This window comes from Equus przewalskii, chromosome 15 (genome assembly GCF_037783145.1).
Source record: "Equus przewalskii isolate Varuska chromosome 15, EquPr2, whole genome shotgun sequence".
Taxonomy (NCBI): Eukaryota; Metazoa; Chordata; class Mammalia; order Perissodactyla; family Equidae; genus Equus; species Equus przewalskii.
Window position 1 is genome coordinate 10,661,666 of NC_091845.1, and position 21,399 is coordinate 10,683,064.

A 21,399-nucleotide genomic window follows, 5' to 3' on the forward strand; every position below is an offset into this window, starting at 1 on the left:
AGAGAAATCTTCCCTCGGAGAGCAACTCCAGAGACGGTTTGGGATGATGAAGTAGAGGAGGAGAAGCATTCCAGCTAGATGGAAAAGAACTTCCAAAGACCTAGGAGGGAGGAAATACAAATGGCCCCGGTGGTGTAGTACACAAAACGTGAGGAAGCATGGACTGAAATAAGACTAGAAAGGTAGGACAAGGCCAGATCATCAAGACCTCGGAAGGGTTTCATTATGTTGATGGGAGAATTGAGGCCTTAAGAAGTTAGGAAGTGGGATGGGGTGGGGAGTGGCTTGCCCAAGGTGAAACAGTGCTCATTTAAGTAGCAAAAAAGCCACAAGTATCCCAACTTCAGGTTTAAGAGCATTGAATTTAACAGTTCTGGCACGCATGATCAGATCTTAATACTGGGAAGATGGGGGATTCAGAGTCAGCATATAGGATATGTGCAGAGGGGAGAGACAGCACAGGGAAGCTGGTGATGGTGACAGTGCAATATCCAAGCAGGATATAATAATGGCCTGGACCCTTCAACGTTACCCTAATAAAAGATAGTCACCTTCAAGTTAAATGACATATTATTTTGAAGTATAAGACAACGATTTTAAAAACCCACACAGCTTTTTCACATCAGCGAAGGCATAAACTAACACAATCTCTTTGAAAGACAGTTTCCGTCTTTTTTTAAGAAAGGACACTTCTTTGTCTTGGAAACTTCTTTTCTAGGAATTTGCTATAAATACTCACAAAATAAATATCTAAAATTATATACTTGTATAATATTCTATATTTGGATTATATTAATGTTATATATCCACAAATTATGTATTAATATTATATATTTGCATATTTATATTTAGGCACAGATTTGTGGAAAAGAAAGTTTACTGCAACATTATTTATAATTGTGAAAGGCTAAAATCAAACAAATGTCAATCAATAAAGAAGCAGTTGGGTAATTTACAGTACAGATATAAAATGAAATTCTGCTCGGCTATTAAAAAGACTGAGTAAATCTGTAGGTATTGAACTCAGAGACCTCCATGACAAAATGGTAAGTAGAGGCAAACGGAGCAGAACAAGATGGGCACATAGTATGCTACCATTTGTGCCAAAATTTACAAATTGTCTCTAGAAGCACATACAAGAAACTCGTAATTAGCCACTGCATCTGGAAAGGAGAACTCTCAGCTAGGGGACGGGATGGATGGAACTATTTTTTCACCTAGATCTTTTTATAGTTTTTGAGTTTTTAATTAGGTGCAATAACGATTTATTCTAAAATATAATAATAAATAAAGATTCTGGACAGGGGTAGTAGTGGTCAGAAAAGAAAGCAGAGCCTATTTGTGTTCTAGAAACATTTCGAAGGTTAGCTCTACATGGCTTAGCCAAGAATGTAAAGAATGAGGCAAAAAGGGAATTCAAGCTTACAATCAGATTTTTGACTCCAAGGAGGATCAAGGTAAGCAAAGAGAGAGGAGAAAGTGAATTGGAGAATGTAAAGGTATGACGAGCTTGGTTTTGAACATATTGAGTCTAAAGCACCAGCAATACAGACAGAATTATAAGACATTTTTCTTTTACATTAAGAGGAACAATTCTCTGGATAAAAGTCTATTACATTTGGATACATTTTTAATAAAAGAATCTTTAAAAGGTCTAGTGGTTTTCTCTTTTTATAAGTAGTTGAATACATTTATTTTGCTAATAGAGGGGAAATACATGCCAGCAAAATGCTGTGGCTTCCGTGGTTCTCTCTACCCACGTATGTGGGGTAGAAAGCTTGTACATGCTTTGTCACTATATAATTATAGATTTGATTCTTCTCTATCTTTTCCCCTTTCTCTGCCAGTATCCTGATCTTTCTGCTGCAACATGCACATTAATGAATTTCATCAGTCATCCTTACTTTATATCCTCATCGTTGGCAAAAATCACGACGGCCCTGGAGTTGGGGGTGTCCAGGAGCTGTTTGATAATTCTATCAAAGTCAATGGTCCTGTCTTTGCGCTCTTGGGGGATTCTCACGGACTGGGCAATGCAGAGCCCACCTGTTTAAGAAAAGAAAGCAGAGTGTCAATAAAGTTCCTGCAAAGATACCAAAGGAACCAAGGAAAGTAATTGGGGAGGAGGAAATTTTGAATTCTCAGGGCACAGCACTTCCTTGGTGATGTTGCTGAATGAGGAAGGCTTAAGATGTTATGCTGAGTCTTGAGCAGTTGTTCATACGTGGTGCACCTTCCATGGTATTGCATAGCCTCATTCTCTTTGTAATGCACTTGCTAATTATGTTAATTATGCCCAGGGAGACAAAAGATATTGATTCTGGGTAGGTAGGTTTAGTTTGACCAAGTAGGTGAGAGAAGGTTTTTAAAATGAATGTAATATACTACAAGAAAACTACGATAAATAAACTACAATAAAAAACCCAAAACTGGAACAGGTAAAGCTCATGTTTAACTCTGAGAGTTTTCTAGAGTTTGTATTCCCAGGACTTTATTTCCCTTTCATACCCTTCCCAACTTTTAAAACTCAGAGCCAATGGGATAAATCTAAAAATAAAAGAACAACAACAACAACAACAACTATTATAAATCAGAGTAACAAATTTTTATTGACCATGTACTATGTGCCCAAGCCACAGTTGTGTTTCTTGTGTGTTATCTCACCTTAAAAACCTTGCAAGATAATTAGTATTACCCGTTTTATGTTAGAAAAGAAGGGGATTAAAGAGATAAATAGACTCATTTACTAAAGACCTCTCAAAGCTGTTATGATATTAATTGACATTATGAATTTCAAGATAGGGAAATATTCAGCAGTTTACTAAGCAACCAATATACTCCCCACTATTCCACGTGTTACTGAAGAGTAGCTCCTGAATTAGTATTCTAAATAACATATGGGTCAAAGAAGAAGTGTCAAGGAAAATTTAAAAATATTTCTAGCTACATGAAAGTGGAAATGCAACGTATCAAAATGTATAGATTACAGTTAAAGTGGTGCTTAGAGGGCATTACATATCATTAAGTGCTTATATTCGAAAATTAGAAATATCCAAAATCAGCAGCTTAAGCTTCTCTTTTAAGAAATAAGAGAAAGAAGAGAATACTATAAACAACTTCATGCCAATAAATTCAGAAATTTAAATGAAGTGGAAGAATTCCTTGAAAGACACAAATTACCAAAACTGAATGAAGACTCTATAACCTGAATAGTCCTATATATACAAAGATACCAAATCACAGTTTTAAAAAAACTTCCAAAAAGAAAGATCTAGGCTCAGATGGCTTCACCAATAAATTCTACCAGTTAATGAAGAAATAAAATATAATCTGTGCAATCTCTTCCAGAAAATAGAAGAGCAGAGAAAATCACTCATTTCATAAAGTCAGTATTACCCTAATACCCAAATCAGGCAAAGATATTAAGAAAAGGAAAAAGAAAGACCAATACCATTCATGAACATACTTGCAAAAATCCTAAAAAAAATAAATAACTAACTAAATAAACACAGCAATACAAACAAAGGATAATACATATTAACCAAGTGGATTTCATGAAAGGAATGCAAGGCTGATTCATTATTTGAAAATCAATCATTACAATTCACATATTAGCAGACTAAATAAGAAAAAAAAAATATGATCATCTCCATACACGCAGAAAAGGCACTTAACAAAATTCAATATATATTCATGATAGAAACTATAAAGTAGGATTAGAGAAGAATTTCCTTAGCCTAAAAGAGGCATCTACTAAAAACCTACAATAAGCATCACACTTAATATTAAGAAATGACAAGGCAAGCTTCTACTCTCTTACCACTCCTATTCAACATTGTACTGGACATCCTTCTCAGAGGAATGAGGAAAGAAAAAGAAACAAAAGGCATACAAATTGCAAAGGAAAAAAGTAAAAGTGTCTCTATTTGCAGATGACAGGATTGTCTCTACATAGAAATGCCCCCAAAAAACTATCAAAAATCTCCTAGAACTAAAGAGTGAGTTATGCAAGCTTGCAGGATTTTATATAGGATTTTTATCCAAAAAATAAAAAAGTCAATCATATACCTATATATCAGCAGTGAACAATTGGAATTTTAAACTAAAAACAGTGCCATTAACAGTATCACCCAAAAATGTGGTGCTTATATATCTACCAAAATATGTATAGAATCCATAAGCTGAAAACTATAAAACATGGCTGAAAGAAATCAGAAAACTTTTAAATAAATTCTTGCCAATTTTATCTATAGATTCAATGCAATCTCAATCAAAATCTCAGCAAGATTTTTTTTTTTTGGTATATCTCAGCAGCTAATTCTAATATTTATACAGAGAGCCAAAGGAAGTAGAATAGTCAAAACACCTTGGAAAAAGGAGAACAAAACTGGAGAACTCACTACCCAAGTCCAAGCTACAGTAATCAAGACAGTGTGGGACTGGTAAAAGGATAGACTCTTAGATCAATGGAAGAGAAAGGAGGTCCAGGAACAGACTGACACGAGCATAATCAACTGATGGTTGGCAAGGATGCAGAAGCAATGAATGGAAAAACGATGGTCTTTTCAACAAATGAGGCTGAAACAATTGGATATCTAATATACATACACAGAAATAATGAATCTTAACAAATACCTCATGAGGTATACAAAAAGTAATGACAAATGGATGATAGACCCAAGCGCAAAATATGAAACCAGAAAAGTTTTATAAGAAAACAAAGGGGTAATCTATGTGACCTTAGGTTTGGCAATGAGTTTTTGGATATGACATCAAAAGCACAATCCATAAAGAAAAAACTGATTAATTAGATTTTATTAAAATTTAAAACTTCTGTTTTATGAAAGATACTATTAAGAAAATGAAAACTTAAGTCAGAGACTTAGAGAAAATCATATATCTAAAAAATGACTTGTACCCAGAATATATAAAGAACTCTTAAACTCAGTGATTAAAAAAAACACAACTCGAACTAGGCAAAACATCTAATAAACACCTACAAAAAAGATGTAGAGATGGCAAATAAGCACATGAAAAGATGCTCAACAGCAGTCATTAGGGAAATGCTAATTAAAGCCACAGCAATATATCACTACATACCTATTAAAATAGGTTACCCAAAAAAACCCTCAAAAAACAAAAAAACTAACAATACCAAATGCTCGAGAAGATGCAGGGCAATAAGAATTCTCCTTCATTGCCGGTGGGAATGCACAATGGTACAGCCACTTTGGAAAACAGTTTGGCACTAATGCTAAACATAGAGCTAACATATCAACCAGGAGTTCAAACCCTACATATTCATCCCAGTGAATTGAAAACTTACGTTCACATGAATGTGAGCACAAGTGTTTATAGCAACTTTATTCATAATCATTAAAACTGAAAACAGCTAAGACAACTGTCAACAGGCCAATGGATAAACCAACTGTGGTACATCCATACAATAGAATACTACTCAGCAGCAAAAAGGAACTACTGATTCACGGAAGAACACTAATAAATCTTAAATTCATTTTGTTTAGTAAAAAGAGCCAAACCAAAAAGACTACATATTCTATAATTCTATTCATATGATATTCTTGAAAAAGCAAAACCATAGAGCTGTAAAATAGATTGGTGGATAGCAGCGGTTGAGAGATGGAGGAGGGGTGACTACAGAGGGAATTTGGGGTAACGGAAATGCTCTGCATGGTACCATAGTGGTAGACACAGTGCTCCATACACTTGTTGAAACCTTTCACAACACACCACACAATTGGACTTTACTGTATGCAAATTTTAAAAAATAAACCAGGATATCAGAGGATCCTAAAATGGAATACATACTGTGACAAATGAACCGAACTGTATTACAAACCATATAAGGAAATTTCACTGAAGAAGATGAGTAGAAAAGAAGTTGACCTAAGTAACTTAAAACATAGCGCTTTGACTGGAAATGCTAAGTCTAAAGAAAAAAGAACTGTACATAAAATGGTACTCTGATTTGTAGATGTTCCACGGGGATGTGAGTTAGCAATTCTGGAACTGCTTTCCATACTTGAGTTGAACAAAACAGTAAATAAATTGTAGATAATGGGAGCCAGGTGTCTCACTGTCAGAGAAAGAATTTATACGTAAGCAAAAGAGAAAAGCTAGAATGAACTGTGTGGTGCTAGATGGAGTCAGAAATCTCGGTGTAAACTCATGCTTTAGAGAGAGAGAGATATGCTTGCATCCATGGGTTAGTACACATACATATATATCCTAGCTTTCTCCACAGAGAGAGCCTAGAAGCAATGACACCTCACAGAACCAGCACACCTAGTGCCCAGATGTTGGTTTTAAAATACCATTTTTCAGAAGAAAAAAGAAAACAAATCTCTTTGGAAAAATGGCTTATTCTAAGGCTGGGGCAGTGCGTATACAAGATGAGCCCACAGTGTCAGAAAGTAAGAAGTACACACAGGAAAAGAACAGAACTATGGAGGTATGTCTAAACAACACAGGAGCCACCTGAAAGAGAGTCCAATGAACAAAACTAGAACAACATGAATGATAAAATAAATAGTGATGATATGGAATGATTATCCAAAGAATACAATGCACACTTATGAATCCATACTGATAGAAATAAACCACTAAATAAATAAAAGAGAAAGGAGGAATCTTCCCTCAGGAGAATTACAAATAATAAACGTGCAAGGAATGAGAGAAATGGAATCTCCCCAACAGAACATCGTAGTAATGATTGCTTCACGTGAGATCCACTGATGTAGGCTAAACTTAGTGTGGCAAACTATAAGGAGACACTGAACATTTGTATGGCTTAAAAGTATCTCCCCCAAAATATTTACTTGTTATTCTGGCAGTTTTAACATATGCCTACAATTCCTTTGATACTTTCTTTGAAGAAGTGGAGATTAATTCCTTTACCCTTAAGTGTAGGCTGGACTTAGTGACTTGCTTCTGAAGAATTGTGAAAGGAAAACGAGTAACTTAACAGCAGAGAAACCTTGCAGACATGACTTTAACTGGATCACTAAGTTAACATCACTGTTGATAAGTCATGTTGATTTCATGCGCCCTCTGATAATATGATGATAAGGGAACCTCATTTGTGTTTTATTCTTCCTCAAAATCCATAACCTTCATCTAAATCACAGGAAGGTGTCAGAAAAATCCAGAGTGAGGGACATCCGGTCGGGGGACCATGCTGTGAGGCCAGGGGAGCATATTTTGAGAAATACTCACTTGGGCTCCCCAAATTGGTGCAGCCAGCTCAGGTGGAAGTAGGATTCATGCATACATATTCTAGCCAAACTTTTTAGGGGGCTCTTAGGATGGTGAGATAGGGAGAAGGAAGGAAGGGATGGGCCATTATGCTTTGTTATAAAGTTTACAATGATGCAAAGAGAGAGTAACAGGAAAAACATCCCTGGGTAAAGGCGACTACAGTCTCAAGGCCATAATTCCTCCGAGTCTGGAAAACATCACGGAGTCTGGAGGGATGAGACCATCTGTAAACCATCCTGGGGCTGCTCGAGAGAAGAAATGGCTACTTCACCACCTTCTCGGCAGAAGAAAGGGAATAATTCTAGATGGGAACCCAGTTTCCCATCAGGATTCAATTACAGCTGAGTAGTTAAGCAAATGAGAGCAAACTCATTTGGCGATGTGATTAGCGGAGGGGCGCTCTGCCCTCACAGATTTAGGGCTCACCCAGTGCTTACTAGGGGAACCAACGCGTGGAGTTTCAGGATTGCAGAATTGAGATATTCACTCCCTCTTGTAGAGAACTGCCCACAGGTGAGCAAAATCAACAACTCAAGAGAAGAGACAAATGGGCTATTAACGTGGTAATGGGAATAAACATGTTCATAAAGTTAAAATATAAAAAGAAAAGAAGATTGGAAAACAAAGAATAAGAGATAAACATGTTGTTTTCATCTTCTGCTCTTGGAAGTCTTGAGTGGTAACTGCTGGAAAGACAGTCACTTCTTTTGCCTTAGATCCATAAAAGAATGCAACAGGTTTAAACATTTACATAGAGTGTACACAGATGACTTCAACTTGAGCATTCAATTCAGACTAAGCATGTCATGCCAGAAATATGTCATTGTGAGAAAATAATGTGGGTCTCATGTGTCTGCCAGCAAGGAATGGAGTGGTCCACACACACACACACACACATACACATACATGCACACACACACACCCCTGGTGTTCAGTTACCAGTTAACTTATTTCTCAATAATGGTGATAACTCAGCAAACTATATTCTCTTCTGACACATAGCCATTTTTTACGCCAAGCTACTGCCCTATTGAATGCAAACTTTCTATGGTTTGTGTTCCAGCTGACTCCCTCACAGTGGATTCAGCTTACCTGTTACATCTCTGGTATTATTTGGTCACTACAGTACATGAGCAACTTATATTTGAGAAAATATTGGTTCAACATCAAGAGCTTAAGAATCTAACTTTTGAGGGGCATTTCATTTGTGTGTGAAAACTAATTCGAGTTTGACAGTGCCAGTCGGCATTGCAACTATCAATTAATTCAAAGCTCTATGGGGAGCAAACAGGTAGGAAAAATTAGACAGTACCATCATAAACGTTGCAGATGAAGAGCCATGTCACAGACAGGACAACTCCTTTCATGACATCTCAGCTTTGACTGAGAAAGCCCACTGTCAGCAGCTTGAGGAGATACAAGCCACTGAGGTAATGGAAAGAATTTCAGAGTCCCAGAAATCAATCTGCTTCTCTATTTGGAGCTGAAAACTGGTCAGTTTTCTATCTGCCTGTGTAGCTGGCAATCTATAACAGCAAGAGGAGCTTCAGGAGTCAGACCGCAGATTGTTTCCATTAAAAATACTTTTCTCCCTCAAGTGATTATAGATTCTTTTCCATCTAATAAGCAGTTGCAGTAGGAAAGCACTTAGAGTTTGCAACTCAATCCTGTCACAGCTTATACACAATTCAGTTCTACTGATGATTTGGTCTATTATTTAGACATGCCAATTCAATTTAGCAAATATTTATCAAGATTCTATTATGTAAAAGCTAAGATTTTTTTAAAGGAATAATATATGAAAACAGTAGAAAGAGCCTTAGAAATGACCTTTTCCAATTCTCTGTTATGAATAGGAAGCTGCGGTCCAGAGAGTGTAACAGAGATCATGTTAATCATAGTAGAAGGACTGGCAATCACTAAGTTCCATGTGTGTGTCAGATACCCCTCTAAGTGCTTTATTATCTATTGACATATTCAATGGTCATACAACCCTGAGGCAGGGTTGCTAACATTTCCATTTGGACAGGAGAAAATGGAGGCATTCTGAAGTTCAGAAACTCACCCCAAGTCACGAATTTAATGTCAGAGGAGTACTAGGGTTTTCATCCTTCCCATTCTTCATGCTAAACAACAAGATAGCACTCTTGTGCTCATGTACCTCACAAATCAAGGGGAGAGGAGGACAAATATTATATAAGCAGAAAAAGATGGACATACGTCTTGTTAGAGGAATCACCAAAGGCTTTATGGAAGAAATTCAGTGTCAGATGGGACATTTCACATCTGTGTAGGGAGTGAGTAGAAAGATACTTAATGCAGAAAAGAGAGAGGTCAGACTGGAAAAGTCATTTTGCATAAGATTGTCCAACCCTCCGTTCTCCCTTCCTGCTTTGCTAATAGATTCCTGGTTTTGCTCAGGGTGATGAGAAGTCCAGTCCCAAGCAAGAGCCTGTCACTGATCACAGACGAAGGGGTCAATTCTGCTCTCCAATCTCCCAGCCTTTTTTCACGGTAGGAATGACCATGTTGTCCATGAAACATATAGGGGTTTGCTGGAGACAGTTATGGAAAAACTTGCTCTTTTCAGGAGAGAGAGAGAAAGAAAGAGGCTGGCACCTCACTTCCTCCAGCCTTGTGGATGCTATGTATAGAGCTCCTACTGTCTTCTTGGCACCATTGGGCCACAAGCAAAATGATGAAAATCAATACACTGAAAATGGTAAACCAGAAAGATAGAAAGATCAAGAGTCCCTGATGTCACACATGAATGAGCAGAAGAAATAGTGCCAGCGACCACTTACCTATGGACTTCCTGATATGCAAGAAAACAAACCACCTTTTTATCTAACTAACAGCAGTCAGTTTTCTCTTATTTGCAGTTGAACACAATCTTAATTTATCTTTGCCTTTAAAGAATTTACAGCTCCATATAGAAGGGAGAGAAAATTCCTGAGAATGTAAAACACTTCAGGAAATGTACAAAGCAGAAGAGAGCCCAGGAATCATGACTGTAGTAGGGGATGCTGGGAGAAGGGACTGATTGGCACCTGCATGGATTTCTGGGCAAGACAGTTGTGTGGGAGAGGGAGACAAAGTGGAAGAGAGTAAAGTAGTCACATGGAAATTAGAAACAGTACCCAGGGTTGGAGGAGGGGTGAACAAAGATTTTGGTGATGGAGGCACATTTGTTGGAAGTTTGGAGTTCAGGGTTCTTGATTTTTCTTAGCCACTAACTCTCTGCATAATCTTTGACATATCCATATTCCCTTCTGGATTGAGAGGGAAGAGAAAGGACAGGAGAAAGGCGGGAAGCAAGGACAGATAAACACCTCAAGAAAATACTCAGCAGCCAGAATGTAAATAGCATTTGGAGGAGCATGGAGAGATGAGCTTGCCTGCAGCAAAGTATAAGAAAGAGCAGTAGTTAGACAGGTGGGGTTGGGATTGAATTGTACAAGACTTTGTAAGACAAACCAAAAGAAACTGTATACTTGGGTGAAAAACTTTCTGATGTGTCCCTGCCAGTGTGAACCATGACTCTCACTGAGAACAAAGCTCATGCGCTATCTGCACATGCTAATAAAAGGTTAATCCATCATATCTTTCAGTCAAGAAATGTTGGACAACGAATCTCAGTTAAGCGTGTTCAGGAATTTCAGTGTTCAGGAATTTCAGGGGCATCCTTCTGCTTGAGAAGAATTTGCATCATACTTTGGGAGATGTTGAGGCTAAAGCAACCTTAACAGTGCCATGTTTATTCTAGCTGACTTGATCTTAGAACCTAAGCACTGAAATACCACTTCTTACAACCCTCCCATTTTAAAGATCGTGCACATGGTCTAGAATGGAAAGTGACTGACTAACTCAGCTTCAGAGCTGTTGCACCGAAATTGTTGGGTTTCTTTAAATTTCTGGTTTGATATTCTTTCAGCTGGTGATGTTGCGCTGCAAGTTACTTTCTTGGTTATTTTTACATCCTTACATTCATTTCATTCAAAAAAATATTTACTAAGCATCTGCCATGTCTCAAGCACTCTCTTAGTTGCTGGGGATATAGAAATCAACATAAATGACAAACATCCTACTCACTCACATGGTGATCCATACTAATAAGACAACTTTCCTTTTTAATTTCCTTTCAAAACTGTGATGGCCTCTGTGAATGCTCCAAGTTTAGCTTACAACCAAAATCCCAACACAGAACATCAAGTTATTCTCAACAGCTGGTATCTTGGCAGGTCGTGAGTGGGTTAATCAAGAATGTGCTCTGATTCAGGAAGCCTTTGGAAGGCAAGATGTTTTTTTCCCTGAATGAGACTAAGAAATTGGCTGATTTTTCACGGCCACTGGTTTTCCCTGTGGCTTGAGTAGCCTCGGCAGTCTGAATCAGTTGTCACTTGTCTCCAAGCAGCAACTCTGTGAGGATGTTCCACTATGCATCCCTGGACAATAAAAAGGAGGTCAACTCCGGAGTCTAAAATGGATATTTCCAGACTACTGTTTGCATTTAGTCAATTCGCACTTGGATTTGTGTGGGGGAAATGGAGCAGGCCTATTTTATGATTCATTTTAAATCTTGAAAATTAGGGGATAATAGGATATCATGTCTGTGTGGGAATTCATTCAGAGAATTTAAATTCAATGGGAGTGTAGGGTAGGAATACATATATATAGAAAAACTGTTTTATTGCATTTCTGGGGCAGTGGTTCTAAAGATATACTCTTACCATTCTGAATTCTCTAGTAATTTGCGTCTGCACTTCTTGCAGTACTATACTAGAGTAATTTTAAAAATCACCTCCATACTATTATTTTCCCTGAATAAATTAATAAGTTATTTATGTCATGCTTCATTGGTTCTTTCATAAAAGCAGTATTCCAAAGCTTTTTTAATTCCTTCTTTCTTATTGGAACACCACCAAGTACTACCACAGGTGGGGAGAGGTGGAGGTACTGGTCCATTTTATAGATGAGGGGACAGAAGCTTGGAAATTCAGCTGATTTTCCCAACACTACATAGCTAAAGTTGATTTTTCAAACACTACACAGCTAAAGACAAAACTTGAGAACCCCTGACCCTCAAACCAGAGCTATTTCGCTACCAGCACTCAGGAATTCTGATGAGATTTCCCCCACCTCCCACTCCGTACTCTCTCCTCCATCACATTTCTCTCAATGAATCAATAAAACAGAATCAATGGAATGCTTGTAACCCTGTGAACTTCTAGGTTATGGTGAAGTCAACATTTTTGTTAACTCTTTTGTAATAGTATTTTTTAATTTAATGAATCAGTGCTAGATATTTTAACTCAACCTCTCCAAAAAACAAGCATATATTTCTTGCCTTAGAGGACAAAAATGATTCTGTCTTCATCCTGTCAATAGGAAGGGGATAATTCGTACTCTGATCTCTAGGCTTCTTCTGCATGGTTAATGGAATGTTTAAATACATAGAATTCAACTTAGTAAAGAAATATAAAGAAAGCACCACTTTCATACAATTAACACTACCAATTTGGATAACAGGTTGCCATACTGGATATCAAAATTAGAATTATATAATATAAATAGTTGTCATTGAAATAGTGACCTCTGCATGCTAAAAGATAAATTAAATTTAACTTTAAGAATTGTGCTATTTTTCAGTCTTTTTCTGCAGCTCTCTTCCTTCTTCCCTTTAGTGTCTCTGCCAAGATATGTCAGTACTGCCGCAAACTATTATTCTCTTAAGACTTAAAAGAGTACACATATCAATAAAAGCCATTTTTTAAAAATTTGGGCCTTTATTATTGTTAAAGAAACTTTGCTATTTATCAGTGTCAATGTCCCAAACCAAAAAAGTAGAAATGACTGAATCCCACATTTAGTGGCTTTGCAAATATGATACCCTCACCATTTTTAACAAGCTCAGAGAAATTCTTCCCCTTGCTCACTGAGAAGTGTAGTGTTTAAGGCTTTCTGCCAGCTGATGCTTCTTTAAGCACAGTAGGAAAACAAAAATGCTGGTTAACATCAAAGTCCTCATCTATGTGACTAAAGCAGGTGGCTTTTTGTAAATGCATCCCAGGTCCCAGGAGATTGAATGAATGGTTAACAGTAAGAAGCAAAGTGTTCATTGAGTTTTCCAAGAGTATTGGATTGAATACGACCTTTGGAGTAGATCCCCCCATCTTTCGATTTACTGGTCTGCCCTTGGAGAAGTCTTGCTCACCCTCTTTCTGTTAGAGAATTCCCACAAGTCAAGTCATAATATGGATCATCAAGTTTGGGAATTCAACACTTTCTGACTTCTTAGGTCACTTAAGAGTTTGAAGAGTTTATTGCAGTAAATGTCTCCAGACAGGTTAGTGTATCATTTGCAAATTAGACATGGGCTTACTGACAGGATTAGTCTGAAAATCAGCCTTATTCAACTCCTTCCACAGCATCAGCCATGCTGATTCTGGAGAGGGTGCAAGCCCTCTGTCTGGGAATCAGGAAACAGATGCTCCTACAATCTTCTCCCAATTGATTTACCCAAAGCTCCACCTGATAAAGCTGAAGTCCTGTTCTAAGAAGATGCTAACTGTTAGTATTAAACCAAGATGACATTTTTTCTCACCATTTTTGCAAACATACTTGTCTTTTGTGACATATTCATTTTTAGTGTGATTTGATAATAGAAATGAAAGAGTTTTTGTTCTCAGAGTATTTTCAAAAGAGAAATAAATAAAATCACCCCTTTAATGCCCTCACTGTAAATTTGATCAACCATTTGCAAGTCTTGAAAGAAGAGAGGAAGAGACATGCATGCAAATATCCTCAAATCCTAGAAAGAGACATGAGTGATTAAATAAAACAAGACCAGTTTTTAAGGCTTTATATTTTGAGCCACACACACAAAAAGAATAAGAGAGGATAGGGCATCATTTTCTTTGCATTTTCAAAGAGTTATTGAAATTGAGTAAATGAAATAAAAATTAATTAGAAGGCTATGTACCATGCTTAAAAATAAAACCAATGCTTTCAAAACTGCTGGGCCTGCAAATCTATTGCTTCTGAAAAACTGAGTTCCAGGCTAGTCTCAGAGCACCATCCACAAGGAAAGAATGTGATAGAATGAATATGTGTAGACATCACATGATTTCTATCCAGAGTATAATAAGTCAGCAATGACATGAACCTGAGGTTTACCGTTTGGCCCGACAAATGCCAAATTACATCTTGAAATGTGATTACACAAAATACAGTCTAATCAACCAGATGTTAAATATTTAATGCAAAATATTAAGAAAACACACATAATCTTGTAACAATGAATATGAGTTTTAATTTAGGTTGAACTAAGCAATCACCTTTGTGATTATGTGAGCTCTGAGCATCAAGCTAGCTCTGGCAAATTTCCTTCCCTAGAGGGTAAGGTACACATTTTGTCTCATTCAAATACCTTAATTAGAGATTAGGATCAGATCTGGATTACTACCTTTTTGGCAATGTTGTGAGTTAAAGGAATCAAAAGAACACACATGTTCACCAACATCTAAAGTGATTTGCTATATTCATACATGGTATGGACTCAACCCATGTTACATACTAAAGACACCATATGGACTTATGCTTTAAAAGCTTTATCCACACTAAAATCACCCTTGGACTTCAGGGATCACTCTAGGAGATACCTTGGAAGAAGAAAATCCCTTAAGGACAGATGGCAACTAGAAAGGTGAGCGTTCATAAAGAATCAACAACACTCTTTTCCTCTCAGACCAAAGTTAGAGCTGTCTCATCAGTAGGGGATTGACAGCACACTGCAATCAAAAAAGGCAAAGTACTATCTGGAAAGTAGAGGCATCTGAAATTTCAGTAGGCCCTGGAATATACACCCAGTCCAGCCGGCCCTCTGGGGAATACACGGATGTTGTGAGGGTCTGCACACCACGCCGTACAAGATTTTACCCCCAGTTCTAACATCTGAATGTTTTTGGACCACCTCCTCTTATAATCTATGGTTCTGTGTTCTTGGAAGAGAAAGCACACTGATAATCATGGAAGATGTACTGTGCATTAGACCCTATTTGGTACTCATGCATGATCTCCATTCTATAAGATCATGCGATAACACTATAAATGGAATCAGAGGCATATGGCGGAGGGGAGCGGGAATGGCCAGGCAAAATAAAGTGCATTGTAGGGAATTAAAAAAAACAAACTGAAAGTTATCTGCTTTTTATTAGAACCATAGGGTGGCAATTCTAAAGAACAACAGGTAAAAAATATTCTTCTCTCAAAAATCTTGTATTGATCTAAGTCAGGAGTGAGCAAAGTTTTTCTGTAAAGGGCCAGATAGTAAATATTTTGGACTTTACAAGCCACACAGTCTCTGCTGCAGCTACTCAACTTTGTTGTAGCATGAGAGCAGCCAACTTCCTTAGACGATACGTAAAAAAATCGTCATTTCAAAAAAAATTATTAAAATAGGCAGTTGGACAAATTCTGCCTGAAGGTCAATTCATTGACCCCCTGGTCCAAGTTCTAGACAATTGCTATGGTTATTGCTGAGTCTTAATAATAAATACATAACCTTCAAATCAGCACCATTTTTATTGCTTATCCTTTAACAAACTTTATATTCTACATGGAAGTGAACTCAGAGAATCCCAAATTACATAGTGGGCCTCTGAAAATGCAGATTTAGTTACACACACTCATTTCAAGAGTAAGTTCATAACAGTTATGAGTCATTCTGGCTCACGTCAGGCATATTTCACGCCTCCAACTCCTGTAGTACTGCATATTCTTTCATCTAAATAGTACATTTACAATAATCAAGGATAGCACAGTGATTGTAAGGATGGAAAAACATAACCCTAAATACTTCAGTTCAGTTAATTATTCTAAAACAATGGATTAATGTCAATGATCAGTATCAATCACCGTTTTATTTAATTTTGCAGAAAAAAGGAAACTTCAGAAGGTGTTACAAAATATGATAGATTTTTAAGAACAATATTTTGACAAAGATATTTTAGGAAATTTCCCAATGCGGAGACATGTCAAAATTCAATCCCAAAGAAATAAAGACATGGGTGTTATGGCAATTTGTGGAATTTATGATGAAATAAGATTTTCACAAATTTTGGCCAAACTTACGCTTATCTTTAAGAGTTTTCCTATTTGCATATCTATTGCATCTTGTGAAAAAAACTTTTTGAAATAAAATTAGTATGTGTTCTTTAATCAACTTTGAACAAATACAGATTGGCAATTAAGGCCAAGTTGTCTATTAAACATGCATATACAAAGATTGACTTTTACAAAATAATTGACAAATTTACAGAAGTAAAAGCCTCCAAATAGAAACTGTGATGTTATTATTTGTTACTGCAACAGGCCAATCAATATGGAGGCATATATTTTTCCTCTTTTTAAAAAAAAATAACATATCTAAAATTTATCTCTTACCATTTTCCTATCCAATACTGTAATTTCCATTTCTATTTATTTATAATTTTATTATAAATATGAATGTACATATGAAATGCAATAAAATAAGATTTTTACACTTGCATTTCTTTTTTCACATTGTTATTATTAATTCATTTCATGATTATTATTGAAAATAATTTCGTCCCGTAGAGGAAGCAGTTGTTGAAACTGATTTACTGTGAGAGTCAAATGGGTGAAGTGTGCCCCCGTGGTAAATAATAGTTTTGTTTCATAAATGGAGGAAAAAGTGTGAAAGTGATTTGCCCAAGATGAGCCAGGAGGTAAATGAAGCCTGATTTCAAAACTACGTTTAATTATATAGCGCAAATATCTTATGATGTCATGATAAACAGAATTTAAAAATGGCCATGACTTGCAGTAAACCTGAGTTAGAACATGAAAAGCTAACGGTGCTCTACTGAGAGCTGATTACACCTAGATTGGAAAAAAGAGGCAGACGGGGTCACAAATTGTAATTCACCAGGTCCAAGCTTTCCCAAACTAGATGTCCCTTTTCAAAACAGGTGACATATTCCATCCTATTAATTACGTGACGTAGCGCTGATGTTTTTTAATTTATCTGTCCATTTTGACTGTTAGTATCTGTCCTCTGACTAGTGTGCAGATCCAAGAGAAACTGCACATACAACACACACATTTCACAAACACACCATTACACATACCACACACGTCACACATACAGGCTCCACACACACACACACATGCTCCACACACACACACCACACCACACACATCACAGGCCACACACACCACAAATGCACCACACACACATACCATACGCACACACACCCCCTACACATACCACACACATATGTATCACACACACACATCACACACACACCATACTCCACACACCTCTCACTCATGAAGCCAAACACTCTAGTACTTTGGCAATCAGCATTTTGTAGCTATATGTATCAGTGATTATGAGTATTGTGATTTCTACTTAGCTAATTAAACCTGAGGAAATTAGTGTGTTTCTCTCAATTTCCTTCAAAGCTCATTTTTCTATCACAACTTAATTGAGTTATTAGGCTGCAATAGAGACAAATTAAGATTCTCGATTATGTTTTTCTCTCTCAGGAACGATATGACACTGCAGTTCCACTTATATCTGAATTGTCACTTTACAAAGGTATAGACAGCACTTTTAATTACAAGTCCTAATCTCCTGAATTGGTTTGATTAATATGTTGCTGGAATCAGCTTTCATATAAAATTGGTTTTATTAGCATTTTAAAATAAAATATCAGGTCAGGAACCCCATTTATTTCTTTAAGGAAACTTTCTGAAGATTTTTATGTGTCAATAAGTCTTCTTTGTGAACTTTTTAACTACCAGTAAAAGTCCATGTGTAGAACTTTGAAGACTCTCTCAGTGATTTGGCTCCAGCGGGCTACATTTGTGTAGTTCTTCATCTGAAATGATACTCTTGATCAAAGTACTTCTGCCATAGAATGCCTCCAAGTCTTGAAACTCAACTTCTATTTATCCAACCAAATGCCTCTGCAAACTCTTCTCCCTGGTTTGCATTTAACAGTAAATCTTAACTTAGAATTTGTTCAAATTTTTAGAGTCAAAAGTACTCTTTCATATCCATTAAATCAACATCCCCATGAGGAACGAGGTTTACCCTTCTCACACTGTTTATTTGTTTGCACAGATCTTTGGTGTTTATACTTATTTTCTATAAATAATAATAATAATATCCAAAAAAGAAACCCCTCCAAACTTGTACTGAGTACTTAGTGTGCACCAGGCTTTGCATCAAGTATTTTATGTGCATTATCTAATTTAAATTCACAATTTTATGAGGTCGACAGTTCTTGCCTTCATTTAACAGATGTGAAAACCGAAGCACAAAGAGGTTAAATATCTTTTTCTGGGTTACACGGCTGCAGTGTTAGCCTTATAACCCAGGCCTCTGAGTCTAGGACCCATGTTCTCAACTTTTCCCACAACTCAGAACTTGGAATTAGAGAGAGTAAAATCAAGGCCACATAATCAGTAAGTGGTAGGTTCAAGATAAGAATATCGGTTTCCCAATAAACCAATCAGAATAGAAACAGAAGAGTAAAGCAATCTGCCTACAATTTAAAGTAATTTAAGATTAGGTGCAATGATGAAAACCCAGCCCTAAATCTCCAAGCCCAGGGCTCCATTGTGTGTTGCTTAATCCTTGGATACAATGGAAAGGAAGAATGTAAATTCTTCTGGTCCACATTTCCCAAATGAAATCCCCTCTTCTGGGAGATGTTAATAAAAGAGTACTGTGGCCAAATACATATGGAGACTTGTGCACAGTATTTCTCATTCTCAGTGTTTCATAATGTGACTTTAATATATGAAAGACTTAAGAAGTTCTGCAGAAAAGTCACCTTCTTAATTATTTCTAATCAATGTTACCCAAGTCTATTAGGTCACAGATCCTATTTGTGTAGGCAGAACAATGATACCCCAAAGATGCCCAATCCTTAATCTTCAGAAATGCTGATTATGTTACGCTTTACAGCAAGAGAAAATTAAGGCTGCAGATGAAATTAAGTTTGCTAATCAGCCGACCTTGAGATGGGGAGATTATCCTCGATTATCCAGCACGCCCATAGTAATCACATGGGTCATTATAAGTGAAAGAGGGAAGCAGAAGAGTCAGAGTCTGAGAGAGATTCAATGATGCTACACTACTTGCTTTGAAAATGTAAGATGGCCACAAGCCAAGAAATGAGGTCAGCCTCTAGAACCTGGAAAATAAAAGGAATGAATTCTTCTCAAGACTCTAGAAGGAATAAAGCCTTATAGACACCTTGATTTTAGACCAATGAGACCTATTTTGGACTTTGGGCCTCCAGTTCTATAGGACAATACGTTTTGTTTTGTATTGTTTCAAGCCACTAATTTTAAGGTAATTTGTTATAGCAGCAAATATGAAACTAATACACCATTTTTCTTGTAACACATTGTGAAATTTAATTTTGGAAATATTGATCTAGTCCATCATTCTGGCTTAAAGAGACACGTCTTGAAAGCAGAGGGAAGATGGAATTCTGATGTTTTAATGTAGCTCTTCTCAAATTTTAAGGGTCATAGGAATTGCATAGGTTTGTTTTAAAAATGCAGATTCTGATTCAGTAGGTTTGGGGCGGTGCCCAAAATTCTACATTTCTATAAACCAGGTGATGCTGATTCTGATGCTGCTGGTCAGATATTCACATTTAGAGTGGCAAAGTTGAAAGAATACCTAAAAAAAAATCTCCAACTTTCTTAGGAAAACTTCAGTATAAGGAATCTCATGAAGTTCCAAAAAGAAAATGTCTGGCTACAGATAAATGATCATGGAAATAGATTTGCAAGTATTGCTCCATCCATCAGGACTTATGACACAGAAACATTTCTAAGAAAAGGGGATACAGGAGAAAAATCACAATGCATTGAGGTCTCTCATACTTAACAATATAGAAACAACCTGCCTCACTAGTGAGACAGAAAAGGCAGGAAGCGTGGAAGGAGGTTATATCAAATATTCTTGATTTGATCACAAAGTCATATGAAATACTTGTTTTAGAAATGCAAAAAGAATTAGATTTACATAGAATAAAATGATAAATTAAAAAAAGAATCTGGAGATTTCTGCCTTGTTTTCTTTTAAAAACTACATTTTCAAACAAATGTTTTTCCCAGTGTTTCACACTTGTTCTGGAAACACCCGAGTGCTCGGAAGCAGACAGCCTCATCAATTATCTTACCCCTTACCTGCCTGGGGGAGGAAAAAGAGCATAAGCAAATTTGAGGGTGCCAAAAAGAACCATTGTCTCCTCTGCTGGCACAAAAAGAACAGATGCTTTTTCTTTTTTCTTTTCAGAGTAAATTTAGTGTCCGTGAGAGGTGCCAAGTGAAACTCCCCAGAAGCGACCACATTCTCCTTACCTGTAAGTCGACAATGGCGATAAAAGCTTTTCCATACACCTGCTCAGTCCCACAGGAGAGCTCATTTCTAGACCATTTCTACTTAACTGGTCTTTATATAAGGAGATAGATATTGCAGACTAAACCATTAGCAAGCTGTCAATTATAGGTGCTTTGAAGATTAACTCAAAATACATCATTTTGTTCCTCCTGAAACCTTTGTTTGAACATCACCACGTATGTACAGTGCTGTAGAATTTACAAAGCACTTCATAATAGTAAACACTTACTGTAAACACTCCTCTGACTCTTACTATGTGCCTATGTGCCTCGTACTATATAACAGGCTTTGTATCAGTAGATTATATGTTCTATCATATTTACTTCTCATGACAGCCTATAAATATGTACCACTGTTATTTCAATTTTGCAGATACATAAGCTGAAGCATAAATTTGTCGCATACATCATGTATGTAGCCTATGGTCACTCAGCTAATCAGTAGAGGAGCCAGGATTTGAAGCTAGGAGACTGGTTCCAGAGTTCACTCATTTAACAATTATACAATGCAATTATTGTTACAATTCCAAGTAGAAATTGCACTTACCAAATGATGAAACTGATACCCAGGGAGCATTATATGCCAAATGTTGCACAGAAAGTATGACAAAAAGTCTTATTTGAATGCAGCTATGCCATCCTCAGACAGTACCAAGGACTTTCCAACTG

The 21,399-nt window shown here is 36.8% G+C and overlaps 1 protein-coding gene across 13 annotated transcripts in view; it reads right to left on the reverse strand.

The window, feature by feature from the left end:
• GRM7 (glutamate metabotropic receptor 7) overlaps nt 1–21,399 on the reverse strand; it is an 822,228-nt gene that overhangs the window by 414,242 nt on the left and 386,587 nt on the right. For all 13 annotated transcript variants that reach the window (XM_070576692.1, XM_070576689.1, XM_070576687.1 and 10 more), the window contains exon 3: nt 1,905–2,046. In XM_070576692.1, the coding sequence (XP_070432793.1) occupies nt 1,905–2,046 (142 nt within the window). The remainder of the gene's footprint in view (nt 1–1,904; nt 2,047–21,399) is intronic.